This window comes from Syngnathus leptorhynchus, chromosome 22 (assembly GCF_054491065.1).
Source record: "Syngnathus leptorhynchus isolate UIUO chromosome 22, UIUO_Slep, whole genome shotgun sequence".
In the NCBI taxonomy this organism is placed as follows: Eukaryota; Metazoa; Chordata; class Actinopteri; order Syngnathiformes; family Syngnathidae; genus Syngnathus; species Syngnathus leptorhynchus.
This window is the reverse complement of record NC_141216.1, coordinates 2,841,188-2,863,128: the sequence shown is the minus strand read 5'-3', so window position 1 is coordinate 2,863,128 and position 21,941 is coordinate 2,841,188. Positions and strand designations below refer to the sequence as shown.

The window sequence follows — 21,941 nt, the reverse complement described above, 5'->3', positions numbered from 1 at the left end:
AGAACACGTGGACGATAACGATGATATTGTCAACGATGGGAATCTCCAAGACGGGGACGATCACCACGTGGAGGATGCGGCCAATGAAAATGAGTTGCAAGTTAGCGCCAACCAGCTTTTGGAGCAAGTAGACGAACACCCGTTGCCTTTGCCAACCATGCCGAACGTCAGATCCAAAGTTGAGGAAATCGACGAAGAGGCTTTCCGATGGTGGCACGAGTTTGACTATAACTTTTCGGAGAGCGCCTGCATCGATGTCGACGAAGAAGAGCCTCCGCCGACGGGATCGGAGAAAAAGAAGCAAGAAGCCAAGAGAGACAAGAAGTCGGGATCGCACGGCATCGGAAACAACGATTTGGTTGAAGAAGAGGTTTCAGAGGAAAGCGTCTCGTGTTTCGCTGAAGTGGAAGTAGAGGCGGAGCCTTCGCCCGGACCATCCAGGAAGAGGTCGAGAGACGAGGCCGGCCTCAACCAAGAGCCGAGACGCAACAAACGTTTCTGTCAGCGGTCGGAATGCGATGCTAAGACTTCTGACGGCGGCGCTGAAGACTCGCTTGTGGGCGGAGCTACAAAAAGGTCATGAGATAAGTCCTGGGACCGAGACTGAGAATCTAGACAGACTGTGTTTTGTTTTATTGTGGTTCATCCGATTTTTAAGGCAGTGCTGCTCATGAATATGCACAATTTCAAACCAATTTTTTTTTTATTATCATTTTCCAGGTTGCTGCTCCTCCATTTTTCAAACTCCTATCAAGTTCAAATAAGAACTGTTTTATACTGATAGGAAAGTTTATTGTTATTAAAAATGTTTTTTTTCTCTGTTATGAATCGATAGGAAAGTTTGTTTTATTTATTTCTCCTTTATAATTTTTTTTGTATATGTTTATTGTCACATTGGCTATTTTTTGGATTCCATTTTTATTTATTTCCACAAATGATCATTATATTTGTTTAATTTGCATATTTTGCTCCAATAAACATAAAAGAACAAAAAAGGGGGGAAAAAAACATGTGGCCACCAGAGAGCGTCCATTCACCGTTGAAGATCAGTTCCTGAGAGTTTTGAGCTCAGCAATGGGGCAAAACCTCAGGAAGAATAACTGGTAACTAACTTTTGATTTTCATGATTTCAAATCATACGTAAATGTCAGACAAGCATATTTTAGAAAATGCTACCCAAAAATGTACTCCCTGCCTCTGCCAACAGGAGGTGCCAAAAATGAAGATATAAAAAACAAAACAAAAACCATAAGCTGGCATTGATTGTCTTGTGTCCACTGCAAAGTATCCCCATCTTGGACTACACCGTGCAAAAACTCCCTAGGACGCCGTAAGTGTTTCTTTTTGTTCCTTTTGTGAAGCTCACGTTGACCTTTCTCACGACTAATTGAAGAATTGATTAACATGGAGAAACTGCTGTGTCTCTTTGTGTCTTTCAATGCTGTTTCCTTTTTCTCTCAATGGAGCAAATGTTTGTTGTCGCTCTTATCTCTGCCACTCACAATTCACATTCAACGATTATTTGAGTCATGGAACATTTCACTGAAACAAATATCAATTGGTGTGTCAGAGTCAGGTGACCTCTTTGACCCCTTAACTTTATTTTGAATGGCAGACGACAGTACAGTGAATTCAAAAGGAATGTTGATCAGCTTAGAGAGATTTTTGAGGCAAGTGGGAACAATCCACATTGTGTATTTCACACACACTATGACAAAATAGTCGCTTTGGTTTTGGCTTGTGGTTGTTTTTGTGGTTTCTTGGCAATGTTTTCATTTGTGCAAAATCAAGTCCAACAAGGAGAAAACGCATTAAGAGTGTAATTGGAATATTTGGTTCCCCTCCTCTTTGCACACACACACACGCACACACACGTCGCCCCCCCCCCCCCCCCCCCTTCTCCTCTCCCGCACACACTTTGGGAAAATGTGTGTTTGATTTGAACGGGGAGTAGCCTCAGCCCGGGCTCGCTTTACAACATATGGACGACTGCTCGCTTCTCACTTGGGTCCAGGCACGCGTGAGAGAGAGGTGATCCACATTTTCACTTGTGGGATTTAGTGGCATCTTTTTTTTTTTTACTCTATTTAAAGGCTAATTTGGATTCAATAAGGTAAGTTGGATATGATTATTATTTCAATAAGCATGTGTTGGGCAATGACAGGTTACGTGAACCCGTGTTTTCAATGAAGCTGCCGTTAGTTGGTGCACGCGCGTTCACAGACAGGTGCCACTTTGGAATCGGGCAGAAATAAGTGTGCAAGAGGAGGTCGGAAGCTGAAGGGGCGATTGTGAGCCAAGAGTGCATGCGTGCCAAAGCAAGCGGCGCGCCTCTCGGCCGCCTTCGTCCTTCAACATGCGTGTGTCACTTCCAATATTTCCTCAGCGTACGCCCCCCCCCTCCCTCCTTCTGAAAAGTTAAAGTTACACTGTAACGTTGCATTAGACATCAAATCTAAAGTTGAGGAATAAATAAAAAAAGTAAGTTTGATAACATGTCATTAAAATTATGATGGAGGATGTTCTGTAATTAAATGTATGGCTTTAATTCATCAAAGTTTATTTCACCTAAATTCTGTTGCATCAAGTATTTTGAAATATTATATAAGAAGTCAAAATTATCTGAGTCATTCAAAATTACACTCAAAACATTTTAGTGATGTGACGTCATCGACGATGTCATTCATGTCTACCCTTGACACATTTTTTTTTTCATTTAGGACATATTTTAGTTCGGTGGGTCCGTTTAGTGCAAATCCAATCCTATTTTGGCCTGTGCTGACTTCCCCGAATATCAAACATGCTCCAATGTTAAGCTCCACCCCCTTGAAAGCGCTCACAGCCAGCTCTCAAACAAGTCTGGAGCTGAAAGCGACAGTCCCGTCCGGCACTTGTTATCTTAACTGCTTCAATGGCCTTAAAGTATGCCCCTATTGCCCCCTTGAAACAGTGTCAGCCACTTGACCTACTTCTCACCGCTAAGCGCTGGAGTCACTCCACGCAATCGGGAATTGTCTGATTATTTTCATCGTAAGAGGCGGTTGCAGTCGCATGATGTGTGCGATATAATCCGAGGCAACACTCTGCAGATTTTGTGTCACTCATTCTCTAAGTTCCATTGAAGTGTGTGTGTGTGTGTGCTCCCCTGTAAGCGTTGAAATACCTGCTGTCCGTCGGCGTGACACTCCAGATGTGTCTGGCAACGGGAAGACGGTCCAGGAGCAAATATCGGCATGCTCGGTCCTGCCCGTCCCCCGCGTCCCGCTTGGCCTGCATGCACGTTTTCTCCAGGTGTGTGTGTGTGTGGTCATATCGGCATGTTTCTCAGCGGTGGTGTTTGGAATGTTTTGAAAATGTGTCGGGCTTTCCCCGCGCTTGACTGTTTTGTATCGTCGTGGACAATTAACCCCGTTTAACCCTCGGGTCTAGCGTCATACCTGAAACTTTTACCCCTTTTATTTTTTATTTTTTCTCCCCTCTTCTCACCAAAACATTGACCTCGGCAATTTTGTCTGAGAGCTTCCTTGACCTCGTTCTCCACCTTGAACCTTCTCTGCTTATGCGGAGAAAAGACATGAGAATCTGTCCGTGATCCCTCTGCTAATGACGCCCTCAGCTGGGAAAGTTGACCCCTTCCTGCCCCCCCCCAACACACACACACGGCAATTGTCGTCACCACCGTGAAGATGGCCGTCATCGAGCAGGCCACTGACCTCTGTTACCTGAGTCCTGTCAGTCATGTTGACTCACGTGGACATCTTTATTTGCTCTGTGTGTGTTATATTTTTGGATTCTGCCCATTGTCGAACAGACTCAAAATAAACTAGCATCCGTCAAAATTGGCAATGTGTCAGCATTATTGACCCCCAAAAAAAAAATAATCTTCAGTAGTTGTGGAAAGCTGCTAATAACCCCACCAGGGATTACTGTGCTGGAGGGGGACAGCAGGGTACCACATCGGGCCCCCTCTCACTGTCACCCGATAGAAGACCTCCCTCCGCTCCCCGTCTTAGAGAGGGGCTACCCGACCAGCGTGAAAGGCTCCCACTTGGGATACAAAGCGGCTCAGCTGTCCCCCCCCCCCCTTCGCCCCCCTCTCTACCCGTAGCCCTCCACGATACACCCAAGCCAAATAAAGCTTCTCAGCGACTTGTGTTTTCCTAATCGGTGAACTCCGACTAAGGCGCCCATGCTTGAAAGAGAAGCGACTCGACGTGGGATGATCTCTCCGATTGGGGAGAAGCTGAAAAAAAAAAAAGTCTCGCTCGAAACCACAAGACCACCCCGTCGTTCTCCAATCTTCACATGAAACTTGTTTCTCATTAGGATAAGTCATGAGGTGGAAAAAAAGAAAAAAGCTGGCGTCTCCTCTAGTGTGTTGTCACCATTCCCACTCGGTTGAAGCAACCCACAATTCTCCCATGCGCCATATTTAGTCATTCCAGGCACTGACACGCACCGTCGCAGTCGTCCACCTTAATCTGTCTCGCTCCATCCAGCTCATATTTTTCATGCCCTAGTCACCTTCCTCCATTAATCTCCAGCCTTTTCTTCCATTTATCACATTGTCTTACTTTTCTGGACATTTTTGTCCAACACTAGAAAACAAGTGTGGGGGGGCTTGTTTCCTTTTAGCACCACTTGAGAAGAGGCCAAATAGTTAGAGTGCAGATGAGTGCTCCCATTTGCCAGGTTTTTGTTTTTTTGTTTTTGAAGGGTTGCAATCCCCGGAGCCCTTCACACGTAAGAAGAAGCAAACTTTTGTCTTTGCGACTGGCCTTTAACTCCCATCTGTCTGCTTTCCGCCGCGCTTGACTGAAGTGGATACAGAGGCCACCTTTTGTTCTTCTTTCTCAGATGAAGAGGGATGGATGGCCTTGTATGAAGGGAAAGCCCGAGCGGGAGCGCCTGACTGCCATTCATTGTAATTTAATAAATAGCACACAAAGAAGGATGCGGTTGCCTTCAGCTGTCACTTTTCAAATGAGGCACCTCTCGATTTGACACCCAGGGAAGGAAAAGGGGGATTAGGCGAGGAAAAGCCCCAGGCTTTATCCCCCCCCCCAAATGGCTTTCTCACTCCGAACCCCTTCTTTGGAACCAAGAGGCTCCTTGTCTAGCTGAGCATTGTAGAAACAATGTCACCCAGGTACCAAGCGTGGAACCATATCACTGGTGAATTGACTCATCTGGGAATGTCGGAATTGTTACCGTCGACCCACGTCGTCTTTGATGAGAGTTTCTCTTTGGCGGTTTCACTTCTTCAAACACAGAGACCACATTTCTGGTCCGTCGCACCACACCATTACCAGGGATTATGGGATGCCATGCTACCCGAGCATGACCACAAAGCTCGGCTGCTTTTGACACCGGCGGAAGAACAGAAAGTGGGTCGGCCATTTTAGAGGCATCCACTTCTTTAAATGGCCATATATTTTTTTTATTCCAGCCAGCCAAGCATTTACATCTTCTATAAATGTTAATTAATGTCGGAATTTTTCAGACGGACGTGATTGCTCAGCCTTGGTAGAGGTCCGTGCTTGACTGAGTGCCCCTTCTTGGTGATTTCCTTTTGTGGTAACAATACGAGTTTGACACTGACCTCCGTGTTTGCGTCTGTCTCCCGCAGGAAGGGCCTCGCGCCAAGGGTCACCGAGCACCGACAGTCTCCTTCCTCCGGGCCGCAATTAAGGCCGGCTCGGGAGATTTTTAGCGAGAAGTCGGACACGTCCGCACGCAGTCTCGCTCTGGCGTTTACTGGCGCAGCTTCTCCGCTCGACTCGCATCTATTTGCCTCCGAAGACGCGTGCGGTGGTCGGGAGCCGGGCCCTCGGTGCAGAATGAGGGATGTCTGGACGTACTTGCTGTGCTTGAGCCTTCTGGCGGGCTCGGCGTCGTCGCACGGCGCCAACAACCCCTTCGCCGGCCAGCAGACCCCCGCTGACCCTTGCTACGACGACGCCGGCGCAGCCCGGCGTTGTATCCCCGAGTTTATCAACGCCGCCTTTGGCAAGGAGGTGGCGGTGTCCAGCGTGTGCGGGCGGCCGTCGTCCCGCTCGTGCAGCGTGGTGGAGCGCGGAGACGAGCGGCCGTCGGTGCGAACGTGCCAGATCTGCGACGCCGCCGACCCCCGGCGCGCCCGCCCGGCTTCCTACCTCACCGATCTCAACTCGGCTCACAACCTGACCTGCTGGCAGTCGGAGAACCTCAACACCTCGCCGCACAATGTGACGCTCACGCTTTCCCTGGGCAAGAAGTTTGAGATCACCTACGTCAGCTTGCAGTTCTGCTCCCCCAGACCGGAGTCCCTGGCCATCTACAAGAGCATGGACTACGGCAAAACGTGGACACCCTACCAGTTCTATTCGTCGCAGTGTCGGCGCGTGTACAACCGGCCCAACAGAGCCGCCATCACCAAGCAGAACGAACAAGAGGCTCTGTGTAGCGACGGCCACACGGACCTCTACCCGCTCTCCGGAGGCCTCATCGCTTTCAGCACCTTGGACGGACGGCCGTCCGGCAAAGACTTTGACAACAGCCCGGTCCTTCAGGACTGGGTGACCGTCACGGATATCCGCGTGGTTTTCACTCGGCCCCAGCAATCGCGGGAGCCGGGACCGGCCGGGCGGGACGAAGACCCCGCGGCGGCTGCGGCGGCGGCGCCCTCCACGTTGCCGGCGTACTTCTACGCGGTGGGCGACTTCCAAGTGGGCGGGAGGTGCAAGTGCAACGGCCACGGGTCACGCTGCCTGAAAGACAAGGAAGGCAAACTGGTGTGCGACTGCAAGCACAACACGGAAGGGCCCGAATGCGACCGCTGCAAGCCCTTTCACTACGACCGGCCGTGGCAGAGGGCCAGTGCCCGCGAGGCCAACGAATGTCTGCGTGAGTACTTTTTGTTTTTCTTCTCTTTGGGTCCAAAGTCAAAACAAATAGTCAGCCATACCATCGAGCCCTAAGTGAGCACTTAGACACCGACCCGTCAAAATTGAATAAAGACAACCGCTGGCCAAATATCCAATGACCACCTTTGGGCAGCCACAATCGAAAATAAAATGTTGATATTTGTAAGCTTTTTTGCTAGCCGCCCGCACTCGAATCGGTCACTCGGCTGCGTTTCCCATCAAGCGTGTAAATGAAGTGCACCTCTTCAGGGAAACGCTCATGTTTTCTGGAAATGTCTAAACAGCGGATGACAACTATTCAACTCACTGGCACTCAGCGAGGGGTTAAATCATCCGAGTCGTCACGCGAGCGAGTCGTGTTTACGCTCTGGGAGCCGGCCATGTCAAATTGTTATTCTTATTTACGTGCCAACGGCCGCTAATGTAATTGTATAGGCAGTTCCGTCGATTTTCATTTTGGATCGTCTGGCTTCATATTAGATTTGCGCACCTGTTTTAAATCAACAGACATCCAGCGAAATTGAATTCAGCTCAATTTGGCCTGTCGTGAAAAAACGTGGCAGCGAATTAGTAAGCGCTGTCCCCGTTTTCACCTCGCTGATGAAGCCAGAAATTTTCTGCGGGGGGAGGGAGGGATGGAGGCGGGCAAAAGTGTATATTTTTCTAACGTGTTGTAATTGCCCAGCGAGCTCGCCTGAGATCATATTTAGCAAATGCCAGATTTGCTTAAGGGTGACCAGGGGTGACAAAACCAAAGGCCAACTATGCAACAATATCCCAGCGCAGATCCCTCAGCGCTTTTCCTCTTTTAAATATCCTCTTGCTCTTTCCCAAATGTTACACCCGTTTTACGTATACGTCGCCGGGATTTGCCAATGAAAGCTAACTAGCCGCTTTACCTTCCTGGAATCCAAAGCGGGGCCTGAGGGCGTTTTTTAGTGAAAGGGAAGGTCTGAAGGGAGCAGGGGCGTGGGGTCGTGACCTTTATGCAGAATGGTGACATGTTGTTGGATGTCAGGAGCCGTTCTGATTTTTGCCTCCCGAGTGGAGTAACGGGCTCTTCTTTCGACCCATCTGTTGCCTCCATCTTGGTTTTTAAAAATCCCCTCCGTCCTGGAGGTCGGCGAGGGCGACCCCGCTGCGATTTATCTGCCGAGCGGTGCCCGACAGAACGAGGAAACAGATGCGACGCTTGTGTTTGCTTGCCGTTTGTGATTGAGTATTGTTGTTTTTGCTGGCGTGCCCCCACGCCGGAATGTAAATACGGTTTGTTGACTTTCAAATTAAGTCTGCTCAAAGAGACTGTATCGGATGAGAGGCCTCTTGTGGAGTCAAGTGACACCAGTCCGAGATGATTTATGGTACCGGCAAATTATTTTCCAGTCCTTCCCTTTTCCTCATTTGGAGCGCAGGAAGTGCAGCTCGGGGATGCTCCGAGGCCAGAAGCAGGCATCATCCATCGCTAATGGAGCTTAGCTTAGCCAGATCCAACAGTGCACCGACGCCACGGCTCATTTGCAAGCTGCGGGTTTATTTTTCAAGATTGCAGGTGAGCTGTGGTTGGCAGCGCCGTAGAGGGTGTGGCGCTCAATGTTTTATTATTCAATCATACGCTGCTCTGCTTTTTACGTACCTTTTAAATCACATTCGTCGGATAAATAAGTTGAAGGAAATTTCCTTCATTTGTTAAACCCAGAGGACGACGTCGTCATTTTTTTTCTCCCCTCTGACAAAGAGCAGATGTTTTTTTGATACTGATTAGAATTTCAAAATAGGCCCTTCCATCCCTTCATAGCTTTTTTTTTTTTTTTTTTGCACTTCTCAACCAGCCGAGGCCAAGCCGGGGTCAGTCTGTGTTCTATTTTCACGATTTGAGAAATGAAAGTGAAAACGTCCGTGTCGTTTTTATCGGTTGTAACGCGAGGATGTCGGATTCCCTTCAAATGGAACGCGCAATTTTCAAAGCTGTGTTCTTTCGCCTGAAGGCAACATGGGATAAAAGACCATGATGAGATTGATAATTTTAGAAAAGAAAAGCCGCTATGTGTCATTATCCTACTTTTGCTAATCGACTCCCCGGAACTCCCGCGTCGCCGGAGGCTAGCTAGCGAGGGCTCATCATTTGAATTATTTTTTTTTTTTTGCAGCTTCTCTGCTTATCCCAAGGTTGAATGGGTTTGATTGACACTTCTCCCATCAAGTCATTATAAAGAGGTGAAATCATGTTAATTGCGTTAATATGCGCCGCTCTATCAAGTCGCGCACCCACACATGGTAGCAATCAACCCCGACTTTCCCACCAGTGACTTTTTCTATCAAGGAGCCCCTTCGGCTGAAATCAGAGCCTGGCTTTTTTGTCGTTGGAAATTTTTTCTCTCAATGTTGTTGCAAGGCCGCGGGCTCTGCTAACTGCCGAACGATGCGGTTTCCAGCCGACACGCCGGCCGCTGTTGTTGGTGGCTGTTAAGCCAGAACATGAGTGCGGGAACTCTTCCGTGAACTCTTTGTGTATGTATTTTGAATGAAATTGTGTCATTAGCACATTTTTGGTGTCTTTTTTTTTATGATTACAATCTTATTTTGTGTATTTCACCACACTGTGTCAATGCCACGGTATCCGACAAGGAGGTAATTAACCGGGTGTTCCCTCCCGGTGTCCTGAGCAGGTGGCTGGAAGGGCCAGGCGCTGTTCAGCTCACACCATGTCGGGAGTAACACACGGCGTCTGGAGCTCAGCCCGACCCGACCCGAGCCGAGAAAGATGGCGGTCAGAGTGTGGCCCTTTGAGGACCAATATTAGTTGAGGGGAGGGGCGAGTCTCCATCGGCTTTGGTAGAGGTGAAGGAAAAATAGAATTCGATTTATAGCGAACATATAAAGTACATTTGCTTTTTATTTGTTGAAATGGGTTTTCATTCAACGGGCCGATTTGTCACGTGAAGACTGTGAGCTGGCTCGGAGGGGGGAACGCCTAACTGTTCTTGAGTCAATATGTTACCTGGCACGTTGTGGCTATTGAAAGTTCTTTGGAGATGGGGAAGTCAGAAACATGTGCGCAGGAGGAGGACGCTGGCTCCCGCTTGCGTGAAGCCGTCATTCCTTCAGTACCTCCAATTTGTTTCTCTTTATCTTAATGACTTATGGTTATTTTCGTCTCACGTACTAAAAAATGATTTGTCGCGGCTTTGTTTGCCAACCGCAGATTGTTTGTTTTGCCATTTCCTTGACAACATGCGAACTGTTTTTTTTTGTTTTTTTTTAACACTGGCTACACGCAAAGGGATTTTTCCTTTTTTTTTTTTTTTCCACACATAAGCTCAATACAATAGATTTGGATTCAATACATTCTCCGCTCGGTACTTTGAGTTGCCGCTCGGCCATAAATCAACAAGATGCCAGAAATTTGCCGTCGGTTCTTCAGCTGCGCTTGCGATGCAAAACGTGATCCATCACTTTCATGTTCCAGTGCAAGGTGTTAATGGTCCCACATGCTCACAGCTGGATACGTGTTTGAGATGCTTGATGGCAGAAACAGCATCCTGCCTGCCCTGGAAATTTCCTTGGAATATTTCACACTTGTGGTCAAGATCACGTCTTCCACGTCCGACTCATTTTTTTATGTCAAATTTCAAATGCTATTTGATTAGCCTCTGAATTCCAAACAAATTGGCCTGTAACCATATGGAATTGGGAAACAGTCTGGGAATGTGCCCCCTCCCCACCCCCCCCCTTTTTCCAGGATCTGGAACCAGGAGAAAAACACGGCCTCATTTCCCCGGCCCGGTGACAGGCTTCCTTTTTTAAATGTGGATCACGTACAGCTCTCGCCACAGTAGCGACAAAATGTAGTCGTTGTACCTTGAAAATAAGAGCCGCGAATCAAAACTCATTTTTCCCCCAACGTCGGGGCGGCGATGTTTCAATGCCGATGTGGTCTGTTGATTATAACATTGACGTTATGACAATGGATTTACTGCTTAAGTACACAAACTGTCCGGGTTGCCAGAAAACAAAAACAATTATTCCTCTCAGCTACTTTAGCTCCTAAATCAAACTCTGGTTTCGTAATCGTCTCGGCAACCTCAGTGAACCGGTCGGATCTCCAGCTTGAACCGAGGAAAAAAAATAATAAAACGTCCTGTTATATCCTGGCTCACCTCATCGGTGAAGCTCAAATCTCTTGATGTGAGCCCGGTTTCCTTTAATAGGTCATCGGTGAGATTGACGCGGGATTAACGTGTCTCTCTGCGGAGATTAATAAGTGATGAATTGAAGGAAGTTGGATCCATAAATCACCCAAAAGGAGAAATGAAGGCTACAAATATCATTTTGATGGATGGGAAGCAGAACCGCCGCCAAAGTCGGAGCCGTCGTGTCGTTGTAAACGCTCGCTCTTACCAAACCGCAGCGTCAAAGTAAATCTTAAAGGTGTTCTGACAACTGTGTCGTCCGTCCGTCCGCAGCGTGTAACTGCAACCTCCACGCTCGGCGCTGTCGCTTCAACATGGAGTTGTATAAACTTTCGGGAAGGAAGAGCGGAGGCGTGTGCATGAACTGCCGCCACAACACGGCCGGCCGCCATTGCCACTACTGCAAGGAAGGCTTCTTCCGAGACATGGCCCGACCTATCACTCATCGACGGGCTTGCAAGGGTAAGTGCTATTTCGATTTCTCCACGTGTTAAAGGTGAAAGTATGCTCGAGTGTCGCGTCTCGAGACAATAAAATACAGGTGTTTCCAAAAGAGAGGGGGGGGCGGGGCAAGCGTCTGTTCCTAATCAGACCTGCTCTGCAAATGAGCATATGTAAGCCATGAGAACGGCGGGGAATGGATCCATGAAAAATATCGTGAAGTAAGAAAAAGAAATAATCATCCACAATTTGCTAAGGCTCGATGAAGAAAAGGCCGTTTAAAGGACTACAAATCCCAAGGCGACGTCTGTCACAGCTGCAGTCACGCAGGCTTGAAAAGTCATCAACATCTGAGGACTTTTTACAGCTTCTTAACTGGCCCAAGCCTCCTTGCTCATAAAACCTTGGGGGAAAAAAAAAAAACTGTTTGAGGAGAAAAGGAGGGGGCAGAGATCAAACCCCCCCCCCCCCCCCTCCTCCTCCTCTTCCCTTACGACCTGCTCATATTTGCCCGGTTGTTTACCGAACACGGTGGACAAAGACTATAAACTGTTTTGTTTCGAGGGGGTCTCATGTTCTTGTTCCACCTCCAGCCTGCGACTGCCACCCCGTCGGAGCAGCGGGTAAGACGTGCAACCAGACCACGGGTCAGTGCCCCTGCAAAGATGGCGTCACCGGCAGCACCTGCAACCGCTGCGCCAAGGGCTACCAACAGAGCCGATCTCCCGTGGCCCCTTGCATCAGTGAGTCCACGCTCTCGCTAGCTCAAAGCTAAATGGAGCTTTTTCAAAAAAAAAAAACAAAAAAAAAGACCTTTGCTGATGCAGCGTCACACTGCGCCACGCCACGCGGTGCCACATGGCGCCGTGTTGTTTCCCCTCGCATTGCTGCTCCGGAGCAGATGGCCCAAAAAAGAACCACGGTCATGGATGGCCGACCCCGACCATTTCATTGCCGCTGAACCGTCCCAGGCACCAAAGGGAACTAAGCGCGTGCATAAATTTAGCTCTATTAGGCTTAATGGCAACTTTGGGTGTGACAATATGGCCTCGTGGGGAGGGGGGAGGGCGAGGCTGTTAAGCAGCCAATTAGTATTAGTACGAATCCTTTCATTGTGCTTCACGAGATGTGGCGGAGTCAGAACAGACCTTTTTTTTTTTTTTTTTTTAATGCCGTCATGCACAATTTTAATGCAGATTTTTAACAGTCCAAATTGCTTTCCAAGATCTTGGAAGATGTGCTTGTCGTGTTTGCCGCTCAAATGTAGCATTTATGTTTTATGTTTGACGTTCCAGAGATCCCCGTGGTGAACCCCACAGCTGTGGTGAGCAGCACAGAAGAGCCAGCAGGTTGGTGTACGCTCACTCACACCCCGCCCCGTTCACCAGAAGAACAAAAACATCTCTTTTTTTTTTTTTTTTCCCCCCATATTTCTGGGCTCCAGTTTAAAGGTGTGGAATAAATATTAATGGCGGATGGGGCGCCTCCCTTTTTTTGAAGTGCTTTGGCCCAGATGAGATTTTCCCCCCTTTTTGTCTCGGAATCCCAAAGCCCTCGGCCAAGTTTCCTCGACCTCGAAGCATCACCGCGGCTCCGACGACAAGGCCGAGGTGATTGCTAGATAAAGTGGAAGGAAACGTTTTGAGGCGTGAAAAGACTTTTTTGGCAACTTGACTTGGGAGGAAATTGATTCGGGCTCTCCCGTGGGAAAAAGTTTCCATCGGCGATTCTCCTCAGGCACTGGAAAATACGTCATCCGTGTCTTTCTCTCCATCCTTAAACTTGAACTGTCCAAAATGTCGTTTTTTTTGTGTAGAAGGGGGCGGAGCACTCAATTTGTCCTTGTCGTATGTAGAGAAAAGTGTTTTCACTGGGTTGCTCTTCCGGGTCACTAGGCGATTATTTTTTTTTCTTTTTAGCAAAAGCTTTTCCAGGTGAAAAGTGACTCCTCATGGGAAAAGGAGCTTTTGCCCGTTTTCCCGCTGCCAAGGTTTCAGCGCCAATACCTCGGAGAAGGAATATTTGGCGGCGCTTTAATGAAATCCATGCGTATGTCATCTACACGCACGTATATGATAATGATCTGAAAAGAAAGAAAAAAAATCTTTTCAATTTGGCAGGATTTTGTTTTCACTTCCAGAGACTAGAAAAAAAATATAGATCATCCTAAATAAAAAAAAAAAAAAATCATGAATTGTCAATTTTTTGATGTATTTTTTAAACACCCCAATTTGGTTATTAAAGTTTTTTCCTTTTTTCCCCCCGTTCCTTCCTTTTTTCTTCTCACTGAGCCTTATAAAATCTCCTGCTCGCTGATTCACAGCCAAACATCCTGGATGTTTTTATGACTTTCTTGTCCTTCCTAAACTCCTTCATTTACTGCAAAAAAAAAACAAAAAAACGCAACGCCCTTTTCGTGTGCAGCCGCTTTTGATTGATTTACTTTGGTAGCCGACATGACTGGCTGGATTTTTCCTCGCGAAAGTAGCGAGACCACAAGGACCAGGTCCAGTTCTGTGTGTGTTTGGTATACTTGACATTCCAAGCAGGCAGCACGCTCGGCTTCCCGTGTCCCCATCGGGACTTCAAACATGGGAAATGTTTTCCAATGTTGTCACTCCATCAACTACAAATATGCAAATTCAAAACCGTTCCACATTTTTTCTGATGATAGCGCTCATCTGTTTTCAATATTTTATATGACCCCCCCATTTCTCTCTTTTCATCATCACACAATTTCAATTTTGATAACTATCAAACATTTCCATGCACGTTCTCTCTGGCTTGCCTGAGGGCTCTCCATCTAAAATTGAATTATTGTCTTTTTCTTTTTTTTTTTTTTCCGGGGCTTTTAGAATGTGAAACTCTGAGGGAAGAGCACATTTCCATTGCGGATTTACGAGCAGGATGACGGAGTTGTTAATATGGATCTGGCCAATGTGTGGTCTCGGGCATCACACTGGCTTCCACCTCGCTCTGTTTTTTCTCTCCCCAACCTCCATAACATGTCAAAAGTTAACACTTTGAGTCTTCTGTTGTGTTTCAGCCACCATGTTTGTTTTATAGATTGTGAGTCTTACTGCAAACCGGTGAAGGGTAACTTGAAGATCAACATGAAGAAATACTGCAAAAAGGATTATGGTGAGTTTGGAATTCACGGCGTGACGTACGCACCGAGACCGCTCACCCGAGACTTGTCGTCCTCAGCGGTGCAAGTGAACGTGCTGGACATGGAGACGGTCGGCGACTGGGCCAAGTTTTCCGTCAACGTCATGTCCGTGTATAAGAGTCGCGGCGAGCCCTTAAAACGAGGAGACAACATCCTGTGGGTGCACATGAAGGATTTGGCCTGCAAATGTCCAAAGATCCAAATGAGCAAGCGCTTCCTGGTTATGGGCGGCAGCGACGGCGGGACCGGCTCAGGGCCCGGGGTCGGGACCTCCAACCCGGAACGTGCCGGGCTGCTGGCTGATAAAAACAGCCTGGTGATCCAGTGGAGGGACGTTTGGACGAGACGACTGAGGAAGTTCCAGCGCAAAGAGAAGAAGGGCAAGTGCGGCAAAGCCTGATTGGACGGCGCCGTGGAACCTTAACTCCGCCCCCCCCTTTTCCATCACGGGAACGCTGCAAGACTGCATGTACCCCGAGGACCACATTTTGTGTATATTGTATAATTATTTTCCTTTTTCTTTTTTATTTGTCACATCTTTCTCGTCCAATGGTTTGCCTTAAAAAGGGACCGCTAAGGGTACGAAGTTCCCGCCCTCGCTGACGACGTTGGAACCTTCCTCTCCGTTTCCAACCACTGCAACAATGAAATCCAAGGAGTCACAAACTTTTTTTTTTGGGGGGGGATACCAGATATCAGGAGGAACTTTTTTTTTTTTTTTTTTAATCAAGTCTTTGGAATTTTCCACAACTGCCATCAGACTGGACTCATTCAAGTTGACATTTCTGAAGGCCACATGGTTTGGACCCTCAGTTTCTGAAGGACGCCTAAAGTGTCATGTGACTGGCAGACAGAAGCGAGCCGAGCTGACTATTTAGTCTGAATGAACGAGGCTGGAACGTTCGTCGAGAGCATACCGTACTAGAACACCAGACTATCGCGTTTCAATCCTACAAAGTTTTGTCATGTTTGCATGTTTGTGGTTTGTGCTGGTCCATCAAAGCCCCCCCCCCCCCCCCCCCCTAACCAAACCATTGCCAGCATCCCAAAAAAAAAAAAGTTATCTCCCCCTGTCATCCTTTGCCAAATGAGCACAGTCGGAGTTTTAAACCTAATTAAGAGACTCTGAAAGTCAAGAGAGGAGGAGAAAAAAAAAAAAAAAAGTCTGGTCGCTCTCCAGGTTTTCCTCCGCCTTTCATTCTGTGAAAGACATCATTGCAACGTCTCGGTATAAGCTAAACAAGAATCTGAAGTTTGCGTCGAACTGGCGCGGCGGCCATCTTGCTGACAGGCATGTCTTGAAAGTTGTTTGGCTGCGGCCGCATGTTTGGCTTGTCGTTCTTCCAAAAGACTCTCCTCTGCTGCGTATCGGCCAAGCCCCCCCACCCCCAGGAGCCATTTTTGCATGTTATGTACTGAGTGTCTTTAATAAGTGACAGCACAGTTGGAGGTTGCCAAATAGGCTCAGTGGCGCACTGTACTCCTTTCCCGTCAAATGTCCGTCAAACTGTGCCCCGCCCACCCCCCCACACAACAATATCGTGAAGTTCAGAACTGGCCAGATGTTTTCTCGAAAGCCGTCATGTTGTTTAACGAGGCCTAAAGCTTGGCAATGGAAGCCGGTCCCCTTTCGTGCGTTTGCTTTGTTGCTTTCGCCGCCGCTTTTTATAGCGTTCGCAGGTGTGTGTGAGAATACATCCATGTGTGTGTGTGTGTGTGTGTGTGTGTGTGTTAGTCCACGCAAGTAAACAAGTGATATGCACATCACAGAATGTTTTCTACGACAAGCGCCCTAATGTAAATAACTCGTGGGGACGTCAAGATGTGACACAGGGATGCTTGAGTTAAGCCCCGCCTCTTTCCGTTGGATGAATGTCTCTTCCCCATTTCCGAGTCTTCCTCCAGGCAACGAACCACTGACTTTTTCATCTAAGTGATACAAAATAAATTATTAGTTAATGAACCGTGTGCCGTGTTTGATGATGTGTGTCGGGAAATTCAAATTTCCATTCGACCGCGGGTTTGGGAATGTCCAAAAAGTTCTGTAAATAAACGGTGAGGCCTCCAATCAAAGTCAGGAAGGGTTTTTAAATCCCCTTGTATTTCACTCTGTCACCTTCAGGGTCCTCGTTGTCTGAATTCCCAATTTCTATCCAAACAAAATCCTCCTCCCTGCTGCAAAGGAACCATTTATCACCCCCCCCCCCCACACTAAATTGTGCCTGGATGTTTGTAGAACTTCAGCATCAAACGCATCTGTCTTGGACATCCTGTTTTCCATCGAGTTGTTGTGCCAACCTTGTATTACCGGACAACATTTCAACTTAATGGACGGGGGGCGGCAGATTGTTAGAGATTGGCCAGATCGGACTTCATTTTTAGTCCTGTTTGAAAAATTGCCAAGTATTCCAAAGGAGGCGTCAAAATTGTTCGTTTTGAAAAGCTGTTTTGAGGATTTGGAAAAGTATCCAAAGACGCCGCGTTCTCCTCCACATTCTTCCTCCAGCACCCGCCGAACTTGCTTTCATAAGCTGCCAGCCCAGCTTCGTTGGCTTTTAAATGGAGCCTCATTACCACTCGGCTTTAAAGTTCGTCCGCCTTTTCCAGCATACGCTCAATTGTGTGTGCGTGTCTAACCACACATATAACCCCCGCCCCCCCCCCCCTCTTTTGTAAACCGCAAAAAATGTGGCAAGAAATCTTTGTAGGGCTGCATCATAAATATTCAGCGCTGAAGGTCTGATCTGGATCCCTCTTTTTGGGCCGCATGTTTTCGGCGTGAGTGAAAGCAGCTGTCGTGCGAGGAGACAAAACTCAAACGTACGTGATGATGCCTGAACCTCTGGAGGTAAATCATAATCACACCGTTGACCCACTCCAATTTTCAAATGTAAAATTCCGCATTGTGAATAACGAAGCCTTCTCCGACTCTTCCTCAGGGAGCCGAGGAGCACTTTTCCTCCAGGGGGGCGGGGTTACAGACAAGCGGGGCCTTGTGTCAACCCGACTCGGGCTTCTTACTTCAACAACAGCCCCCGCACCTGTCAAAATATGGCCGACGTATCCACATATCAAAGCAAATAAGCACGCTTGGATGACAGGTGCCACTCGCCGTAGAACACCTCGCTGGTACGAAGAGAGTCGCTTTATGTGTGTTAGGACCTTGCCAAATTTTTGCTCTCCATGGCAGAGCTACTGAGCAATAAAAGTTGGGGACTGGCCATTTTTTTTTTTTTAATAACACATTCCAAAGAGGCGATGTCACATCTTGGCACCTCGGCAATAAAATCTGCGGAAACCTGACTTCCTGCTTCTGCTTCCTGTGCAGCAAAGCTTCGAGCCCAGCGCCAGCCAGGATGGCACAATTGTGACCTCAACGGTACTGAATGATGCTGACGACCAAAAGTAAGTCATATAAGTATATATTCTTTATCCTCTGCACAGAAGTGACAGACCTCAAACTGCGAAAAACGTTGAGATCTTTTGTCCATCTGGGAAGTTGGACTCCACGACCTCGACTATTTAATATCCATCGTAATGTTCGGATGACGTTGTTTGAAACCATTTTATTTTTTTCTTTACAAGTGCATACGGTTAATCTTTTTGTTTTCCTCACTTTTAAAAGACACCCAACGGACACTTCTGGAGTTCCACCTGTTGGACATCAAAAACTAGCGATTTACCGGTACAATATTTCGATTGTTGTGCAACGTGAGAAATATCGGTGTCACTTCGTCGCAGTTATGCAAACAACATAGTGATCATTGTTTTTTTGGGGTTTTGTGTTCCGTTTGGAATGTTGTGCTAGGACCCCGAGTGCAATGTGTCTCTGAGTCGCCGCCCTTGTTTCGTTTTATTCCACAGAGAGGTCACAAGGCTAAAAGGGCCCTTTTGTCTGATTAATGGTGTTTGCTTCACTTGCATACTTGCTGCCCGGCGTTGATGAATCCCAGCGTCCTCGTAAAGTGAAAGCGCGCACAAGTTGTTTCTAAGATGGCAATTGTTAACAGCTCGGTGGTCTCTGGAAACACGCACCGACAGAGATATGGAGGGAACACAAAAAAAAGAAAAAAAAAGTCACAAAGACAGAGGCTGTTAAAATGTCATGTCGAGGTCGCCGACACGAAGCTTCATTTATGTTTCACCAAGTTTATTTTCATTTTTGGGATTTGATTTATTTATTGTGCAAGCCTCAAATAATTGACAGTTATGAAATTGTGCAGGGGCAAGTCACTTAAAAAAAAAGAAAATGTCTATTTGCCTGAGGTTACAGCTGTGTACACTTGAAATGTGCTCCGAGGTGAGATGTTGAGCGTTCCCCCGAGTCAGCATGTGATGTCTTCCTGTCAGCCCCCTCAAAGTGGTCCACGGTTGTTTTTTTGCCACATGCGTGCAAAGCCTCGGACATCCCCCGTCAGCCACTTTCTCACGTCCATCTCGGAGCCAGAAGATTCCTCTGGCTCGCTCTTTTTGCTTGTTTGTCTTGACACCTCACCTCATGCGTGTCCACCTTCCAGCTTTTCTCCCACGCAGTCCCGAACGACCCCCCCCGCTCTGTTTTATAGGGTCATGCACGCTGTAAAAAATACAACCTGATGTTTAAAAATGACATTGCATATTTGTGTTGCAATCCCATCTGCTGTGCATGATTTCATTTCAGCTAATAGTCGGTGGATTGTTTTAACTACAAAGTCAATATCGGTGCTGAAACACGACCTGGGACTTTTCTTCTATGAAACACAAGGCTGATTGTAATTGCGATTTGCTTACATTTTACAGATTGGGTGTTCTCACGAAAAGTTGGAAATCATATTCAAAGGTAAGCAAGCATTGCATATTTATTATATAGGCAACCATCTGTATAGCTTATTGTTTTCCCCGATTGGAGCTCTGCCAGTTTTCTTTTCATTACCCGACCTGCAGGCTGAAGCGCCGCTATCACAATAAACTTTATTTTTATCGACGTGTCCAGACGGAAGCGGCATTCCTGAGAATTAGGCTCAATTTCACTTCTTGGCCTCCAGTGTTTTTAGGGACCCCCGCCCGCCCCCGCCATGATGTCTTTGCTACCTTTGAGTTTATTGATCAAATGTTTTTTTTTTTTTTTTTTTTTTTAAATATTGCCTTTCTGACCTCAGAATTAAACTGAAAATATCGGTGTCACTCATGGGAAGGAAAAAAAATCCGGCAGTGGTGCATGTCAATTTTCTATTTGCATGCGATATTTGAAAAATATTTTCCCCTGTTCAACTCCATTGGATTTCATTTCTCAAATGTCCCCAAAACAGGTGCAGGCATTCCTTTCTACTCTAGCTCCCTTTTCTATTGTTTAATTGCACTTGGGAAAAAATGTCTAAATGTTTCTTCTTTGATGCATATGTGCATTCCTGGCATCTTTTGGATGTCAGTGTGGCTTTGTGGTAATTCAAGCCTTCTTGAAAGGGGAAAAAGAAGGCGAGCCCGTTATGGACAGACGGCGACGGGGACACCTGCAGCTCTGGAACGGACGCCACTGACTACAGATGACAACACTCAACAGCAGGTTAGAAATGTGCACACACACATTGGCCAAATTGGGAAATGATGATTGCCAAATGCTTTTCAACAAATATGCATTGGCCAGGGTGTGAATTTGTGGGGGGGGGGGGCAGCTCAGGTCAAGCGGGCCACATGGCTGTGCTGGGAAGAATTTGTTTTAAATTCATCCCTACCTCCACTCCCACCTCTGTCAAATTGTTTCCAGCCCACGGCGGCCATGGCGACGCTGTTCTCGCTTCTTTCCGTCCTCATTCCTTCTCTGCTCTTTGAGTCTTCGCTTACACAAATGGGGGGAGGGGGCGGAGTCTGGTTCTGCCTGTGCGTGCACGCGGCCTCGCTCGTCAAAGGTCGCCCCCTCCAAAAAGTCAGTATAATTCCGAAACGATGTCTCGTGATTTCACGCATGCTCGGCTGAGGTAATCGATCTCTTTGAAGTAGCGGCCCGTCTCGTTTGGAAACCAAATCAATGGATAATTTTGCAGAGTTGTTTAACATCAGGTTGGACTGATTGCGGAAAATGAATTTGAATTGAATTCTAAATTTACGAGGGTCATTTTCTATAGATCGAAGGTTGTACCCGTCAGATTTATAGCCCGCAGCTTTAGACGAGAGTTCTAATGTGACTCTGGAGAGGAAGTCTCCTTAGAGTTGTGGTCGCAGGTCATGGTTCTGGATCCCAGCTGCGAGCGCTTTGATGCTTGGTTAAGTTCTTACGTGGAAAAAAAAAAAAAAACTTGCAGGCCAAAGGTGCAAGATTGCATATGTGTGAGGGAAATGGGAAGAGTGCGAGAGAGCCACCAGGAAAATCTGGAGATGCCGTGCAAGGCGAGGCCCAAGACTGAGAAAGGTGGAGGTCAATCAGAACCAAATGTCGTCCCACGGACACCGGACCGAGAACGTATCACGTGAGTAATCATCTTCCAAATGGAGAAGAACGGATTCTTAGCATCCCCATTCATCTCTATGGGAAAGTTTATTTGAGATACAAAATTTTGATGAAGAGATGCAGGAGAAGAGGTGCATGCCGATGGAGCCAAATAGTGCATCCATGCTCGGTGGATTGAAAGCACATGTGCTCGCCGGAGGTGAGGACACCGCCGCAACACATGCGAGGAACAAATGGCGTCACTCGGCCCCCACCGAGGACCACACGCCGCACGTTGTTTGCCCGTGCTGCCTTTCATCTCTTCTCACAACTATTTTGAAAATAATAATAGAAAAAATATGTATCACTATGTATATCCTCTCCTGACAGAAGATACCTGTATGGAAGGAAATGGAAGAACCCCTAGTGGTGGTGAGACAGCCGTGCTATGGGAAAACGTTTTTTTTTTCGTTTTTTTTTTTGGGGCGAAACCAAATGAAGGAGAAGAAAAGCTGGACACAAAAGCCTTTGAAAAAGGCAGACAGCTCCCTTGACGCACGCCGCAAAAGAGATGCTCGTGCCAAGCGGGCTGAAAGGAGAGTGAGCCAGCGAAGGAACTGCAGAGACACTTTTTGAATGTCATAAAAGCTTGAGGAGGATGAAAACTTTGCAAAACTACCTTGGTGGTGCTCAAGTACCCTCCAGCATGTGTGTGTGTGTGTGATCAAAAGTAAGTTTAATGGTGGTCTGGTATGGTAATGATGAATCCACGCTTATATGGTGAAACTTTGATGTGGTGCACGGGAGACTACATTGTTTGGCTCCTGATGAAT

At 47.2% G+C, this 21,941-nt stretch overlaps 1 protein-coding gene across 3 annotated transcripts; it reads left to right on the top strand.

The window, feature by feature from the left end:
* Positions 1-583: 583 nt before the first annotated feature.
* On the top strand, positions 584-16,664 carry ntn2 (netrin 2). 3 transcript variants are annotated; one of them, XM_085904071.1, is made up of 9 exons: positions 584-1,103; positions 1,208-1,330; positions 3,153-3,291; positions 5,630-6,885; positions 11,369-11,557; positions 12,130-12,279; positions 12,832-12,885; positions 14,603-14,677; positions 14,744-16,664. In XM_085904071.1, the coding sequence occupies exons 3-9, from the start codon at positions 3,191-3,193 to the stop codon at positions 15,103-15,105; spliced, it is 2,187 nt and encodes a 728-aa protein (XP_085760197.1). In that variant the 5' UTR covers positions 584-1,103; positions 1,208-1,330; positions 3,153-3,190; the 3' UTR covers positions 15,106-16,664. The 3 variants fall into 3 exon arrangements, with proteins under 3 accessions (XP_085760197.1, XP_085760199.1, XP_085760198.1); XM_085904072.1 differs by lacking the exons at positions 584-1,103; positions 1,208-1,330 and adding an exon at positions 1,983-2,113; XM_085904073.1 differs by lacking the exons at positions 584-1,103; positions 1,208-1,330; positions 3,153-3,291 and adding an exon at positions 1,965-2,113.
* The last annotated feature ends 5,277 nt before the right edge of the window (positions 16,665-21,941 follow it).

What these genes read in the sequence shown, in the direction of transcription:
- ntn2 (XM_085904071.1), top strand. Translation starts at nt 3,191, where the DNA reads ATGTGTCTGGCAACGGGAAGACGGTCCAGGAGCAAATATCGGCATGCT. An exon ending in TCATCGACGGGCTTGCAAGG is followed by an intron (nt 11,558 to 12,129) that starts GTAAGTGCTATT and finishes TTCCACCTCCAG; the next exon opens with CCTGCGACTGCCACCCCGTC. An exon ending in ATACTGCAAAAAGGATTATG is followed by an intron (nt 14,678 to 14,743) that starts GTGAGTTTGGAA and finishes TGTCGTCCTCAG; the next exon opens with CGGTGCAAGTGAACGTGCTG.